The 15467-nt window shown below is 36.3% G+C and overlaps 1 protein-coding gene across 1 annotated transcript in view; it reads right to left on the reverse strand.

Moving 5' to 3' along the window:
* Positions 1–11969, reverse strand: part of LOC106061144 (methylosome protein 50-like) — a 30230-nt gene extending 18261 nt beyond the window's left edge. The window contains exons 1-2 of the mRNA XM_013219218.2: positions 11953–11969; positions 11589–11783 (exon numbers count right to left, since the gene is read on the reverse strand). Of these exons, the coding sequence (XP_013074672.2) occupies positions 11589–11652 (64 nt within the window). The 5' untranslated portion in view covers positions 11653–11783; positions 11953–11969. The remainder of the gene's footprint in view (positions 1–11588; positions 11784–11952) is intronic.
* Between the last annotated feature and the right edge of the window lie 3498 nt (positions 11970–15467).

The raw sequence follows: 15467 nt of genomic DNA on the forward strand, positions 1-15467 counted from the left end.
ACACGTGGGACCGTAATACACTGATCAAAAATACAAAATGCTTCAAACGAAACGTCCATTGATATTAAAAGACTTGGCCAATTAATGAAACACACGCAGTCATTTGTAGCAGCTCTAAATCTGGTATAACCAAACCGAATAAGAGTTGTCAAGTTTAGATCTCAAACAAACTAAAAAAAAAGATATTTAGAATCCAACTTCACTATTGTCATTATCATGTTGGAACTAAAGTTGCAGCGTTTACATTTGGCCTTCGGAAAGTGTACACTTTTGTATTTTCAAGTTAATTATGTACATTGACTGCACATAGGAAAGCTAGCAATGGCAAAAAAAAAAAAAAAAAAAGCAAATAGAGCTAAATCTAGTGAATACTGCGCACGATCTGAAAAATAGAAATAATCTATTGATAATTCAAACCTACACTTTATGTTTAGAAAAAGCGAACCTCAAATTATAAAATTAGTTCCACAAAGTTTCTAATTGTCCATCAGCCTGGGAATGATAATGGTTTGTTCACTTCATGTCCATTATTGTGAAAGAGATTTAGCTTTATTTTGTGTGTGACGCAATGTGTGTGTGAGCAACTGATCCACGGGGGTCCGACTACGAGTTTGCTGAACACAAACATGACCCTAGGCCATATTGTTTACTTTTAAAATTTCATTGGACAAGTTGAGAACTGCATTGCACCCAATGATCAATAGTGTGTACAGTTGATCCAGTACGTTGGTGTTGAAAGGAGAAACAACTCCCTCATCACAAAGAGGTAACAAATAAAGGTATAGCTACTCAATTGAATAAATATACGAGGATGACATAGACATTATAGCAACGTGTTATAGACAATGTAAAAGATAGAAATAGTACTTGACTCAGGTGGTAGTACAAGCTGAATTAGTCCTCTTTATAGGTCGCCGCTTGTAAGTAAGTTTGAAACGACCACTAGATACAATATAAATCTTCAATTTTCATACGCACCTCACTAGCATAGTGGTTAGAATGTCGGCTTGAGTCATGAGTTCGAATTCAGGTCGATTACGGTATCCCTTTCTCTCTCTCTCTCACTTTCAAGGGCGGCCTATAAAGGGGACTAATTCAGCTTATACCACCACCTGAGTCAAGTACTATTTCTATCTTTTACATTGATTTTTGTGTTATCAGGTAAAAGATATAATAGTGTAAAATTTCAACTTGATCCGAGAGGGGGTGTCGGAGAAATAACGTGTACAAACTTTTGACCAGAGTGAGTTGATATAAGCTTTGTAAAAAAAGAAAAAAAAAAAAGCAGTGTTCAGTCTAGGAGGCAGACGCTGAATGAAGCAACCAACAGCCTGACATTCAAAGACAAAGGAATGTCAGCGCGCCCTACTTCCTTTCTGGCTGTCTATTCCCTCTCCATGTGGACCAAGGGGCCACAATTTACTCATCATTTATTACCGCCGCTACTCTCCTAGGAAAATATGTACAAAGAAAAGGCTGCTGAGTCTGTGTGTGTGGGAGAGAGAGAGAGAGAGAGAGAGAGAGAACAATGGGTGAAAAAGGAAACTTGCTCAGTTGAGTTGTAAGTTGTAGAGAGTGCCGAAACCTATTCAACAGCTAGAGGTGAGACGTTCAAGAAGACGCTCGTCTTGTATTCAGCTATGTCAAGTTAGCACCAAACAAAATTATAGAGTTTTTTTTACAAAGAACTCAAATGTACAATGTGTAGACTGTAGAGGAAACGCTTCAACAGCTCTGAGCGTACCAAAAGAGGAGAAAACACACCAATAAATTAGAAGCTGGACGGTTTGTGGTTAGTATAGCTACTGTAGCCTGTTGTGAAGTATTTCCGATTGAGATAGCAAAGCATCCATGTTCAGTAGATATATGTGTCTATATTACATGAAAGCAAAAGTATGGAGCTAGCATATAGTGTAGTTAGGCGACAAGTATTCTGACTAGCATTGCTAGAAACTAGATGGAAACTTGTAGACAATTAGAATTTTGGATAAGGCCAAGTAATGACAACTAGGCATTTTTTTTTAAAACCGAAAACACACCAGATCTAAAAACTCTTTATTTTTTTTACAGATCTAATAAGGTCGTAGCGCACTTATACGGGCAAAAATGCAATCGGTTAATTGAGCATGTCCTAAGACTAGTACTGGCTCGGTAAGACCAGCGTTTCTCAAACTGTGGTGCAACGTCCCGACAAAAAAAGCGGGGAGGGGGGGGGTCATTCTATTGTTCAAGAGACAAAATGAAAATTTTGTATATTCATTGCAGCCATAAATCCGTGTATATGTTTGACAAAGTAAAATGACATCATCATCAATCTTTCAACAATTAATATTTTTAAGTTAGAGACGTTGTTTCGTCCTTAGTGGCCCATTTGATTCAACATTCACGACAGACTAACTGGCTGATTAATGACAGTGGATAGCTTGTAATGTCTCGTGTAGAAGTACTAGCTATGTAAAAACGAGTTGATTATGAATGAGTTGCTGTAACATTTCTCCATCTTCAGTTGCTAGTACACTTTCTTGGCTCATTTCTCATTCCCGTCCCGCTACTATCAAATACTGAGTTTACATGGGCTATTCTAAAGTGTAGACACCAGGAGAAAGAATTTCCGAAGCTCAGAAAAAAGGAAAACGCCTATCACCAGGGCTCTGTCACGAACCCAAGAGGTTTCATCACTCCCCCAGAAATCCTCTTTCTGGCTGGCTGAGGAATCTTCTGCTACTCACAGGAGGAACCTTTTCTAGCATACAAAACAATTGAAAAGAACGAAAGGACTACGGTATCTTTAATGAACATTCATTACGAAATCTGGATTCCAATCGTATCGTAAATATAATTGTAAATATTTATGCAAAGAAAAACTGGAAAATTTAAGTTTATTCTCATTTTTATTGCATTTTGAGAATCCTCCCGGACCGCCACAGTCAGAATTTACAGCGCTATCTCCGATTCACAGGTGGTTAAAAGGGCACGCATTGACATTCTTTTCCTCGAAAAAGTTTGCAAGTTTGAGAAACACTGTATGAATTGTTTTTATTATACTCGACAGTGTAGAAACCACCAGTTCATATAAAAGTCAAATGAAGAGTCACTTCAGCTCTAGATTAGTCATATTAGACTTGTGTGTCGTCACTAAATGTCGAGCTTAATTTTGTTTTATTTAGAATGTCAGGAGGTAAAGAGGAGGGCTGAGAGAGGATGATGCTTATGGGAATAGAAAAAAGGTTACCGGGTCTTTTTCTAGCATCTCAATTTGTCGGCCTCTTCACATGTCACGAATATAATACATCTATGTGCTGGCGCCGCGGATTACAAGCTAAGAGTTGGGAACGAGAAACACATGATAGGAATTAATAAAACCGACTACTTTTTACAAAGTGCTATTATGCCTTAGAACTGAACCCAGACATACCAGAAGTACTAAAGAGAAGCATATTACAAGTGCCATGAAATAAACTAAGAAAACTAAAACACGTTACATCTAGATCTGCAGTATGTCAAAGTTTAGGCACTGCTACGACTAGTTTTGATAGCCAGGTATAAGAAGAAAGTTTTAAACTTTCCGACAATACAATAGGAAAATAAAAGCGAGTTCTTTAAAAATTTAACTTTTATAACAAACAAGGCGGATATGACCCGCGGCACGAGGGCCTTAGTTTGTGTATCATTGATCTAGCGCCAAGTATCCCTATATTTTTTTACCGACCTATTGATATCTAATATAAAACGGGTTGACCCGATTTGTTAAACGTTACGATCTTTGATAGAGATAAATTTAATTTTTTTTTAAATTTTTAGGGCCATCTGATTGTGGGAGGGACATTAAACTTACACTACGGTCTCCGCCATGATCCAAGGAACATTCATGACAAGTTTTATCAAGATAGGTCAAACAGTTTTGATTTCTATGTGGGACACACATACATGCATACTCCTTACACTCTACTTTATATATTCGATATATACCACTTGAAAAAAAAAAGTAATAGCTGTGAAGCTGTTGCGCTGACAATACCAGGCGAGGTGAGAAGCATTTATATGCCACTGATTTGAAGTGCACACACTAATGAACTGATTGTGTTGTTATTGGCACTTGATACGTTCATTGAATGCCCGTCCATCTAGTATTAGGAGCGCATTGGATTGTTGAGTTTGAACTTCACTTTTCACACTACACAGCCTTCGAAATAAACATTTTCCCTTCCATTTTGTCGCTATTCACAGTAATACAACCAGTTGGCGTTAAACAGATTAATTATATCTTAAGGATGTTTTTTTTTAAGTCTCGTTACTAGTAGAAGATATTCCAGATGTGTCTTCATTGAACATAGGATTTCACTGACCAAACAGATATACCTGCCAGAGGTCGCCAACAACTGCAGGTGCTTGTTCTGAGAAACATCGTTGACACGTCTCCACACTGCAGCTAACATTATTAATGAAGCCATTAACTACCTGTTGCGTTTCTTCACGAAAGCATGGCAAGTAGTGACACAAGCAGGACCAGGGGGAGGCCGTGAAACCACAGAAGAATGCGCTCGGGTACACGTTTATTACGATTGTTGCTATTGTCTAGACATGACAGAATACAGGTGTTTTTACAATCCAATCTGAAACTTGAACACTAAAAGCAGCACTAAAACGTTACTAAATGCATTACGGAAAGACAGAAAATTTAGCCAATGCGTATACAAACTAAATGAACACATTTATTTTATTTAAAAGTGTTATAGATAAATCTCTAATGTCCATGTAAACAGAACAAAAAAGATGCCAACACCCTTGTGTCACAAAGGTATACCTCCAATCGGTTTATTTTCTGTACAAGATTGGACTTAGAGAGAGTTGAGTATACACATGAGAATGTAAGAGCCCAAAGTTAGTGCCTACATGTGCAAAGTAACGGTATGTCAGCTAATAAAACATACGCAGGTATATCAATGGGTTCACACTCGTCTTCTGTGTGCTCCAAATAAATCTAAATGCAGCAATAGATGAATTGACACTTGGACTTATTCTGAGTTGACCAAAAGTCATGAGAAAACTACATTTGTGTCTCCATCAGAAACTACAAACTATCTCTAGCCACAGTACTCTATTTCTCCAAACAAAATGTCCCTTTGAATGATGCTAGCCTACGATGGCTCCCATCCAATGCACGAGGTCGCCTATTGAAATAAGAAGAGTGTGAACAGTGCAGGATATACTCCAAGTAGACAAAGAGATGTTTGACATAGTGATGACAACGTAGTGTGTGTGTACTCCGGAAATACAAGACTAATGAAATAAATCGTGGTGTTTTGTTTTTAAATCTATAAATATGTGCATACAATAGGCATTATTAGTTTCTTGTTAATGAACAAAAACAATTAGTAGCCAGTACAACAGTAAGCAATATACATTATAACACTAATATCAGTACATTTGAGGGTTTGTTGTTTTTTCTCTCTAAAAATGTATTTGTATGAACAACCGTAAAACGGTTTACAAATGAAATTTTTTAAAACAAAATGGTTCGTCTTCAGAAGACAGAAAGTCTACGATGCGTTTTTTTTGTTTTTGGATGATACAAAATATAGTGAAATTTGATTTTCAATAGTGATTATGGTTTTTCAGAACTATATATGTAAACGTCAGATCACACAAAACTAAGAGCGGCTTTTCCTCTTAGTGATTAACAAAAACTAGCTTAGACCAGACCACATCCCCAAAAAGAAATCTTAAAAGAACAGAATGACAGGACATCAAGCTAGGGCCTGTAAGGTATCAAACTGGTTATGGAAGAGATACAATGATAGAAGGGGAAAATGGGCTTAAAATGTATTCTACAATCATAGGATGAAGCCTAACACTTTTTATAGCTGGTGTACGATGCATAAAGAAATCCGGATAAAATATCACCCCCTCCTGACACAAGACTTTAAATTATATTGTAAGTCAGGGTACCTAAACACTTTAAATCCCGTTAGATAAGGCTTGACCCCCTTCCGCTTTTTTTCCAAACCGTGTAGATGTGTTATCACGTTTCAAGAAGCACATTAATGCGTACTGGCATTACTTTGGAGTAACATATCCCAAACCAACGCCCTACCAACACATTAAGTTACATACAAGTTAATCCCGGTGGGGCTCCGAAGAAAAACAACAACACCAAGGACGACAGACAATTTGAGACAAATTGATAATTAAGTTGGCGATGTCAATATACTGCATGTGCATCATTCCAATGAAGTACCGATACTCTTACAGCAACAAGAACAAAAAAAATGTCTTTCTTCTCACCTTAACACACCTGCTGTCATTCTATAAGTACCTGCCCGTCAGGTGAAGACTTATTGCATAACAACACAGGAACAGAGAAAGGCAGAAGGTCGACGACCTGTTTACAACAGACGTACATTCATATAACACAGTTTGGCTTCTAATTTGTAGTGTCTAAACAAAACACTCAGATGTCAACCAAATATGAGATGTTGATATCTCAGTACTAAGCTTATTACAAACGCCTCTAGAAATGAAATCATTGAGTTAGTTACTCCTATCAATATACTGACAGAACAAGGTTCCTGCTGAACTATTACAATACAGTGGTGGAATAAATGTATTCTAGCCAATACAATGTGAGAGTCCAGAACATCGGATTCACTCTACGCCAGAGCTATGAATGGATGAAACAAGTTCACGTTGCTATTTTAAACGTATTGTTCCATTGATGATAAGTAGGCTAACATTTACTTAAGGAGAACTCTAAGCATTGCAGTATCCCGCGGGGTGCACAACTGGTTTCTGCACTAAGCTATAAATAAAGTTGAAATACAATATAGTATTTTGTTCGAGTATAAGCGAGTCTGCACTAGGACTTTTAACCCAGTTTGTGAAGTGTTGTTAAACCATCTTACTACCCGACTTAGATTTTCTACAGGCATGTTACAAGCCCCCCCCCCCCCTCCTTTCCGGTCAACAACTGCAACATTAAGCCATGAATGATTCACGCAATGCAGTCACTTCGTCAATGTCACCGACAATTAACCTTAAATTACACCAATGAAATCTTCACAGCAAAGGGAAAGGGAAAACTTTACAACAGGTGAGAACTGAGGACTGTAAACTAAAGACGTTTAGAATGGGGAAGACAAAAAAAAAGTTTTACCGATTTGTTATAACTGCAGTTTAAGTCCATCAAAATGTCTGTGTAGTGAAATAGAACAATTAATCAAATGCCCCATATTTAAAATACTTGATAAACCAATTCATATTCCATTTCTTACACAGTACTGCACACATTCAGCTAATTCTTGACAATGTATCGTCATTTTAGCTTCATACATCTTCATGCACAGGTTTAGACAAATGAAAACCACATAAACATAATATAATTTACCATTGATGACACCAATGTATGCGAAGGAATCCAATGTATCTAAAAATAGGTTTTACTTGAGCAAGATGAGAACAGTGTCACTATGGCAGTAAATGAGTTATTTTGTCAATACTAACAATTTGGAAAAATTGAATGTGTAAATCTTTCCTCCACAATGTCTGGCACTTGGCAGGAGTCAGGTGCATTGCAACATCTTAAATTTGTAACATGGAGTTTAAACATGTTTTGGTGATATCCTTTTCAAAAGTTAACTGTTTTCTATAATTCACTCTATAACTTGCAGATTCTTTGTGGATAAGAACCACACACACAAAATGATGTCTTAGCTCCTGACCAAGCAGATAGGGTTGGGTAATAGATAGGGTAATAAAAGTTAAAAAAAAAATAAAAAAATTACATTCTCATTTGGCTTAAAGTTTGCAATGGAGATTTGAAGATAAGCAAATGAAAAAAACTCTTGGTTTTCTACAGTACTCTTTTCATATCCATAAATGACAGACTATTGCATGAGGACAAAGCAGTTAATAAAAATTCCACAGAATTTAGTTTTGTTCTTGAATGAACAGGTTTGTCTTCGGACCATTTTACATTTCTTTTTGGCGCCCCCCCCCCCTTCCAGTTCTCTCCAATCATGCTCGTTATCCTAAAATAAATTGTCTGGATGTAGTCCTTTAAGATTACAAACTGCATGCATACATTTCTTAAGTTCAACATTTGTGTTTATTTTTTAATTTTAAATAAATCAAAGGGGTCAACTTCTATGGTATGGGTGTGCTTTGCTTTACAATAAATAACAAAAATTATTTATATATCAAAAGGGGAAAATGTTCAAGGCAAGAGGCTGTACAATACTTAATTTTCAGCTGAAAAGAAACACAAAAACAATTTGCTGCCCTAGTTGTAAAACACTTTAATAAATCTTCATTTGCTATGCTGTCCATGACTTTATGATGAACTAATTTTTTTAAAAAGAAGTTCAGTGTATAGAATGAATTGATCTACAACCGGCAATGTAGAAAATATATAATATCTTATTTTTATCTAGAACTATATTTTATAAATAAAATGTAGATAAATAAAATGACCAGCATATCTTTAAATTCAAAATACATTTGTATGTCTATGTTCAATTTTCAATTATCAAATAATTCCTACTAATTATATTTTAAAAAAGTAATACTAGCCTTGCAATGTATTTAATATAATAATATATATTTTTCAGACGATACAAGTGTAATTTTTTTTTACATTACTTTATCATTAATGCAAACAAAGAACTCCATGCCCAACATTTTCTTCCCGATTGTCCTTAGTGAAAAAAAAAAAAGCCTCTCACTGGAGAATCTATTTGAATTTTTTCTTTATCTGGAAGGGACTTAAGTCAATTAGTTGACAACAAGAATTTAAATCAGAAAACAACCTATTATATATAACTTTTTAAAACAGAATTTGTTTATTGTCATGCCAATTGACGTTCTAGTTTTTGTATCCTTGCTTTTTCAATTTCTATGTGTCTATCTTTACCTTATATAAATTGCCTTTAGTTTTAGGCATTATGAACAGGATAAATTGTGTCCAATATTTTAGGCATAAAAATGATTTCATTTAACTACATCTCTAACAAATTTTTTCCCATAATCATCACAATGAAATGTTTCAGCAGTGGACAGCAGCTTATAGATTAAGATCTAGTCACATGTAACTTAGTAGTCATTGTAACCTTGATTGCATGTCATTCATTCTTCCTGAATCTTTCATACAATACAACACTATATTAATATCTAGATAGTATCTATGAAACATCTTCTGTATTAACAATTTAAAGAGCAAAATAAAGTTGTTAACAGCATATTTAAGCACTTCTAAAGACAATGGTAATTAAAACTGAAATTAAAACTATTAAATTGATCTATATATTAATATTATATATATAAAAAATATATTATACTTTATATAGATCTATTTTATAATAATTATAATAGATTTATCTATAATCTGACAAGTGACTAGATCTAGATATATATTATGTGAGTGTTTCTCCAGTACTGATATCAAAAAGTGTCACATTAGGCTAAAAATTAAAAAGTGTCACATTAGGCTAAAAATTAAAGTGGAAGTTTTTGGTTTCATTTTAAGCGTATTCATTACTTCAGCCATTCTACTTTTTAAAAAGAATTTATCAATAGAAAATGAATTGTAATATGTACATTTCCTCAGCAGTGCTGGTAACCACTTTTGCATTTCAGGTGCATCACTAGGACACCATTGATGATTAAAGTACAGCTAACTGTTAATTTGTTTGCTTTTTTTTTAGCATAATTTGAATATTTCTATTTTATTAAGCAGCTAGAGAAATAGAAGTTTCTGAGCACTTACATTATGTGTGCGCACAATTTAAAAAATGGGACACCGTAGCACCTGTAACACTACTGGTAAAAGTTTTTTATTAAGATTTTTATAAGAAAATAGAACTTAAATGCTATACTTGCATTATAGCTATATATATAGGCTATTATTTGCTGCGATATCTCAACAATAATTCAAGCATGATAACATGACTATTATATCACAAGATGTTGCGGGTGTTACAACGGGACACCAATATGAAATATATATAGTAGTATAGTTTTTTTGTTAATACATGCTGAAATACAACTTAAAAGTCTGTAAATACATTACCAAATATTCTTTTATTAGTGATTCACAAAATAGTTTTCTTTAACCACAAAAGAATGTACAATGTACTGGGTCTTTGTGTGTGTGTTTTCAATAATCCTTTAAAAATATAGTTGACATAGCTGCATCAAACAGGACCTAATCATAGACTAAAATGTGCAGTTTTCTGACTTTCAATGCATCAAGAACAAAATTGAAAACTAGATTTACATATTAATTGAAATATAGAGTAGATTTAAATCTACACTAGACCTTTATCTAGATCAAGACTTGTTCAGTGTCCCGTGAAGTACCAGAAACAATGATAAAACAATGAGGCTTACATTAACTTGGATTAAAAAATAGTATTCTGTATATTCTAGATCAAACTTGAGAATAATAAGCTTAATTCTTATAATAATTCAAAACTTTTGTGAGAAAACTACTTATATCTAGATCTCTGAGATTTTCTGATATGATTCAACATGCGGTGTTACAGGTGCTACAGTGAAAAAATGTGGGACACCATGTCTTTTTATGTCTCCTGTTAATTACTATGTAGCCTTTTCCCTAGAAAATGGCATTAATTGTGTACTAAGCAGTATCAGATACCATTAAGTAATTCCCTTCACATTAATAACTTTGTTTAAAAAAATATTGTCCTTTTTGTCAAGCGCGTTTGAGGTGCTTCACCTGGGACACCAAGACCTATTTTACTAAAATATATAAATTTTTACAGTTTTAAAGAAAAATTACACTGTGTAATTATTATTGATGCTTTTAGTAACAGAGACACACTAGGAAGCAGAATGCTTTTACTTTGTTTACAATTGAAAGAGGTTTAAAATTCCAAGTTTAGTGGGACACCATGCGATGCACCTGTGACACATTTTTTATGGTGACATCTTAGTAATTAATACCAAAGTAAATATAAAATAAACAGATACAGACAATGCAATAACATGATATTGTTAACCTATTCAACAAAAATGTCTGTTCAATAATCCTTGCTTTAATATTATTTCAACTTAACCAATGTGTTCTTTGTTACATTAAAATAGATGCCATTTTGTGCACTATTTCACACATTTTCTACAATTTTAAAAATCCACTAGACTATCACTAGACCCCTTTCAAGCTCAAAATATCACAATTTATACATTAACCATTTCTAAGTACAACAAATAGAAAATTGTGATATTTTAATTATAATTGTTTGAGTTATAGACTCTTAAGTGAACCAATACCTATTTGAAAGTACAGTATTTGTCACCAGTACTGGAGAAACACTGAGTAACACATATAAAATATAATCAATCTACTCTACTCTCTAGATTCTAGATCTATTTGTATTTCATGATTTAACATTTCTAGTCTAGATTCTAGATTAGAAAAAACTGACACACACACTCTAAGAGTGACAGACTGAGACTGTCACAGAATCAGACTGAGACTATTCTAATTCTGTATCAATTTACTAGGGAGATTATAATTATTTATAGATCTAGATCTAGATCTATAATTATAAAACTTTTAGTACTTTGCTTACCCGCATGACAATGTAATACATCTAAATGCCTATCCATGGCAGCCGGTATTTGATTCTGAGGCATTCTACAGTTGCAAGGTAAGTGGCTTGGCGGATCTCGCGGGCTGTTTTTTTTTTCCCCTTTTCGCTTGCTACACTCGATACACAAGTGATGGCGGGGTACTCAAAGTGCCATGTGCCGTAGACCCGTAGAAACTAAAATATATAAAAATCATAGATTTAGCCTACATTCTGACAAAAGCACCATTTAATCTAGAGTCACATCAAATAAGAGCTATAAATATTAATTTTAAGCATTAAACTATTTATTCATCTGATTAAATTTATAGAGATAAATTAACAGAAAAAAATAATTTATTCTTACCAGTAGTGGCCTAGGTAAAATTGTTTTTTCGTTCAAAGAGAGATCAGTCGTTTCCGGTAGATAAGACAACCAGGGTTTTTTCCCTTGCAAAAGCTGAAGACATTTTAATTTTTAGGGGAGGTGAAAAGAAAAATGGGAAAGAAAATATTTTGTAATAGTATTGTCCCTTTAATTTTTTAATTTTTTTTTTTTTATAGTGAGGGTGCAGAAAGAAAAGGGGCAAGCTGAATGCGATAAAAAAATATACTTGTCTCTCTTTGATATTGATCTATCTAATCAATGACAAAAAGAGATACTTATATTGATATTGTTATAACTATGCCATGCGCACCGCCATCTAAGCTAGAAGGTGCGCACTGTGATAAACTAGACTGAAAAGGATGTCAACATTAGGAAGAGAGAGGAGAACGATTTCCGCCCAAGTTGAGAGCCGAAGTGAAAAGACTGTGCCTAAGAAAGATGATGTCTTGTGAACTTGTGATGTGTAAATAAAGATATATGTGCCTCGTTGAGTTGCCTCCCTTAATTTATTACAATTAGTGTCAGAAGTGGGATTATAGGCAACTCAACGAGAGGAGGTAGGCTTTGATTACAATGACATATTATGATATTTGAAGCTATTACATCAGCTCTCAATTAAAGAGATAAGACAAGAGCTTCGGGACCGAGGTTTAAAATCTCTCGGTAGCAGCTAAGCAGGGAAACGCTCACGGCTCGTCTGAGGCAAGCTCTGATCAATGAAGAAGAAGATCCGGAGACCTACACATTTGAAATTGAACTTGGGATTGTTGAGTTCATTGGCAAGATCCAGGACTTTGTGGATGCGTTTGATAAACAACTGAACATGAGCAGGAACATAATGTTGAACAAAGTTGATGAAAGTGTATTGCAAGTAGAAGGCCAAATAGACCAAAGTGATAAAATTGTGTCGCTAGCAAAAGGAGGAATAAACTCGTTAGGGAAGGAGCAGTTGCCTGGTCAGGACTGTGGCTGCACAAACAGTGGTGATGAAGGCGCTGGGGATTGGAGCGCTGTCTGTGACTGTGTTGTGGGCAAGTCTGGCGGGGATGACTTTCATGGCGAGAAATGTGACAACGATTGCTGCGGCGATATCAATAGGATATACAAAATTGAAAGAAAAGAAACAAATGAAGAAACTGGAGAAGTCTGTTATGAGCCTGAAACTTTTGTTCCTGGTATACCTGCAACGAGCCGGACAGATCAAGACAACGTTGGGTCTGCGTCCAAGCTGGCTGCTGTGGACCTTAAAGACCTCTGTTTATCTGTCAGTACCTTTGATGAGAACTCAAACCATGAAAGCATCAAGACCGTTTCTGATTCCTTGCCTTGGATGTCGTCGGGTGAAATTGCGAATACGGGCCCCAACAATGGCCGAGGCAGAAACAACGAATTTGACTTTGGCAGCGGCATAAGAAAGAACTCCATACTTGGCAACTGCATCCAGGCGATTGACTTGAACTGTATATGCGGCGTCCTGCGGGGACAGTGCCCATGCCAAGATACCCAGCTACAAGACCTGAACTTGACAGAAATGTGTACTTCTGCCCACATCAGTGAAAGTGACTGGAACGGTGGTGTTTTAATCCCAGCAAAACCTGATGTAGTGGTGGATGAACATTACAAGGATGCTTCATGGGCATACCTTACAGATGAAGCTGAGAAAGACTATGTGCTTGACACCATGGCTAGCTGTGGGCCTACAACTGTGTCACGACACGTCCATGGAAAAGATCCGCTGACTCAGCGTCCTAGAACAACAACCCTGGAATCTACGGTGATCGCCACAACATCCATCTGTGTTACGTGGATGGCAACCCTGACCTCCACTAACTCTCCATGTGTCAGCTGGCTGGCATCAGCGACTATCGTCATGAGGTCGAAGCAGCGACCACGATATCGCCTCAAGCGTAGACTTGCCAACTGGAAGAAGAGGAAGCGACGACCACGGGAAACTGTGCAGATGGCTTTGTGGGCAACAGGCACCCTAACGTCTGTGGTTCCCACCGATCGACCTCCACCTGAACTGTCAAAGCTCCACTGCACTGTTTCTTTTCGGGACGAAAAGCTCTAAGAAGGGGGCAATGTTATAACTATGCCATGCGCACCGCCATCTAAGCTAGAAGGTGCGCACTGTGATAAACTAGACTGAAAAGGATGTCAACATTAGGAAGAGAGAGGAGAACGATTTCCGCCCAAGTTGAGAGCCGAAGTGAAAAGACTGTGCCTAAGAAAGATGATGTCTTGTGAACTTGTGATGTCGTGTAAATAAAGATATATGTGCCTCGTTGAGTTGCCTCCCTTAAGTTATTACAATATTAATGGCGAACTAGCAATTACCCACCGGCCACGCCAGTTGATTTGGTTTCAGGCATGGGCGCCCGCAGGATTTTTTGCCAAATATAACTCAGTCATATCTTCAACTTTTTTTATTACAGAGAATATTAAAGAAAAGAATTGACTCCCCCCCTACCTATGTGATATTACGTTCACTGTAAATACTTGTTTCATGAAATAAAAAAACAACCTAACTTGAAAAAACTATGTACTGATGCGGCCCGTGCATCCCAACGGTCGATCAAACAAAAAATGCAAACGCTGCCAAAACTGTCAATAAATTTACTACTGAATTGCTTCTTGTCGCGATGGACAAGCCGGCGATGAACGCTTATCTGGCAGTTCTGATATTATTCTGTTGCAATTCTTGAATCGTTTTAGGGTGAAGGCAAAGCAGGTTGAACTGAGCATTAGTATTGCTTGAAAAGTGAGACGTTAATGAAGAAACTAACGAATCAAGATACGGAATGTAAAGTCGTGTTCTGTAATAATCCCAAAATGCAAACATGTTGTTTTTGCTCGGTGTATCTGTCGACTGCAAAGTCTCGGCAGCATCAACTCATTACCAATTTTTTCTGCCAGCAGTGTCACCTTACTCAGGATGCCATCCCTGAATGTTCCTCAACATAGACAAGTTGGTTTTTGATTATGTCATTAATGTGACTGCTGATGTGCTGTTGAGCGGCCGCTTGTGCTAAGATGGACAGACTGCAACATCACGGAAGCTGGTTCAAGAACGGGTGAATAATTGACGACAATTAAAAGACGAATCAGAAACACACGAGAAGCAGGCACTGATTACACATATGCAGATTATTGCAGATTGTCTGGTTTCACTTACAATCGTTATTTTAAAAAAAGTCAAAGATCTTCTCAAAGTTGTGACTTAAAGTGCGAATTATTTCGTGTTTCTCTTTCCATCGTGTCTCACACAAAAGAGGTAAATTTAGCACCAACGCTCTCGCTTGGGACTGGCTAGGGACTGTTACGGAAGAAACACCAACAAGCATGACGTATATCTGAAACGTCATTCAGGTCACTTAAGTCTGTGGGACGCACAACGGACAAGGTCTGCTTTTGGATATTTTTCTCGAATACTAGCCTGAACACAGTTTTGAATGCTACCCATCAAGGGGGCAGCCATCGTAGCCTTGGCCGAG

This window comes from Biomphalaria glabrata, chromosome 6 (assembly GCF_947242115.1).
Source record: "Biomphalaria glabrata chromosome 6, xgBioGlab47.1, whole genome shotgun sequence".
NCBI classification, from domain to species: domain Eukaryota; kingdom Metazoa; phylum Mollusca; class Gastropoda; family Planorbidae; genus Biomphalaria; species Biomphalaria glabrata.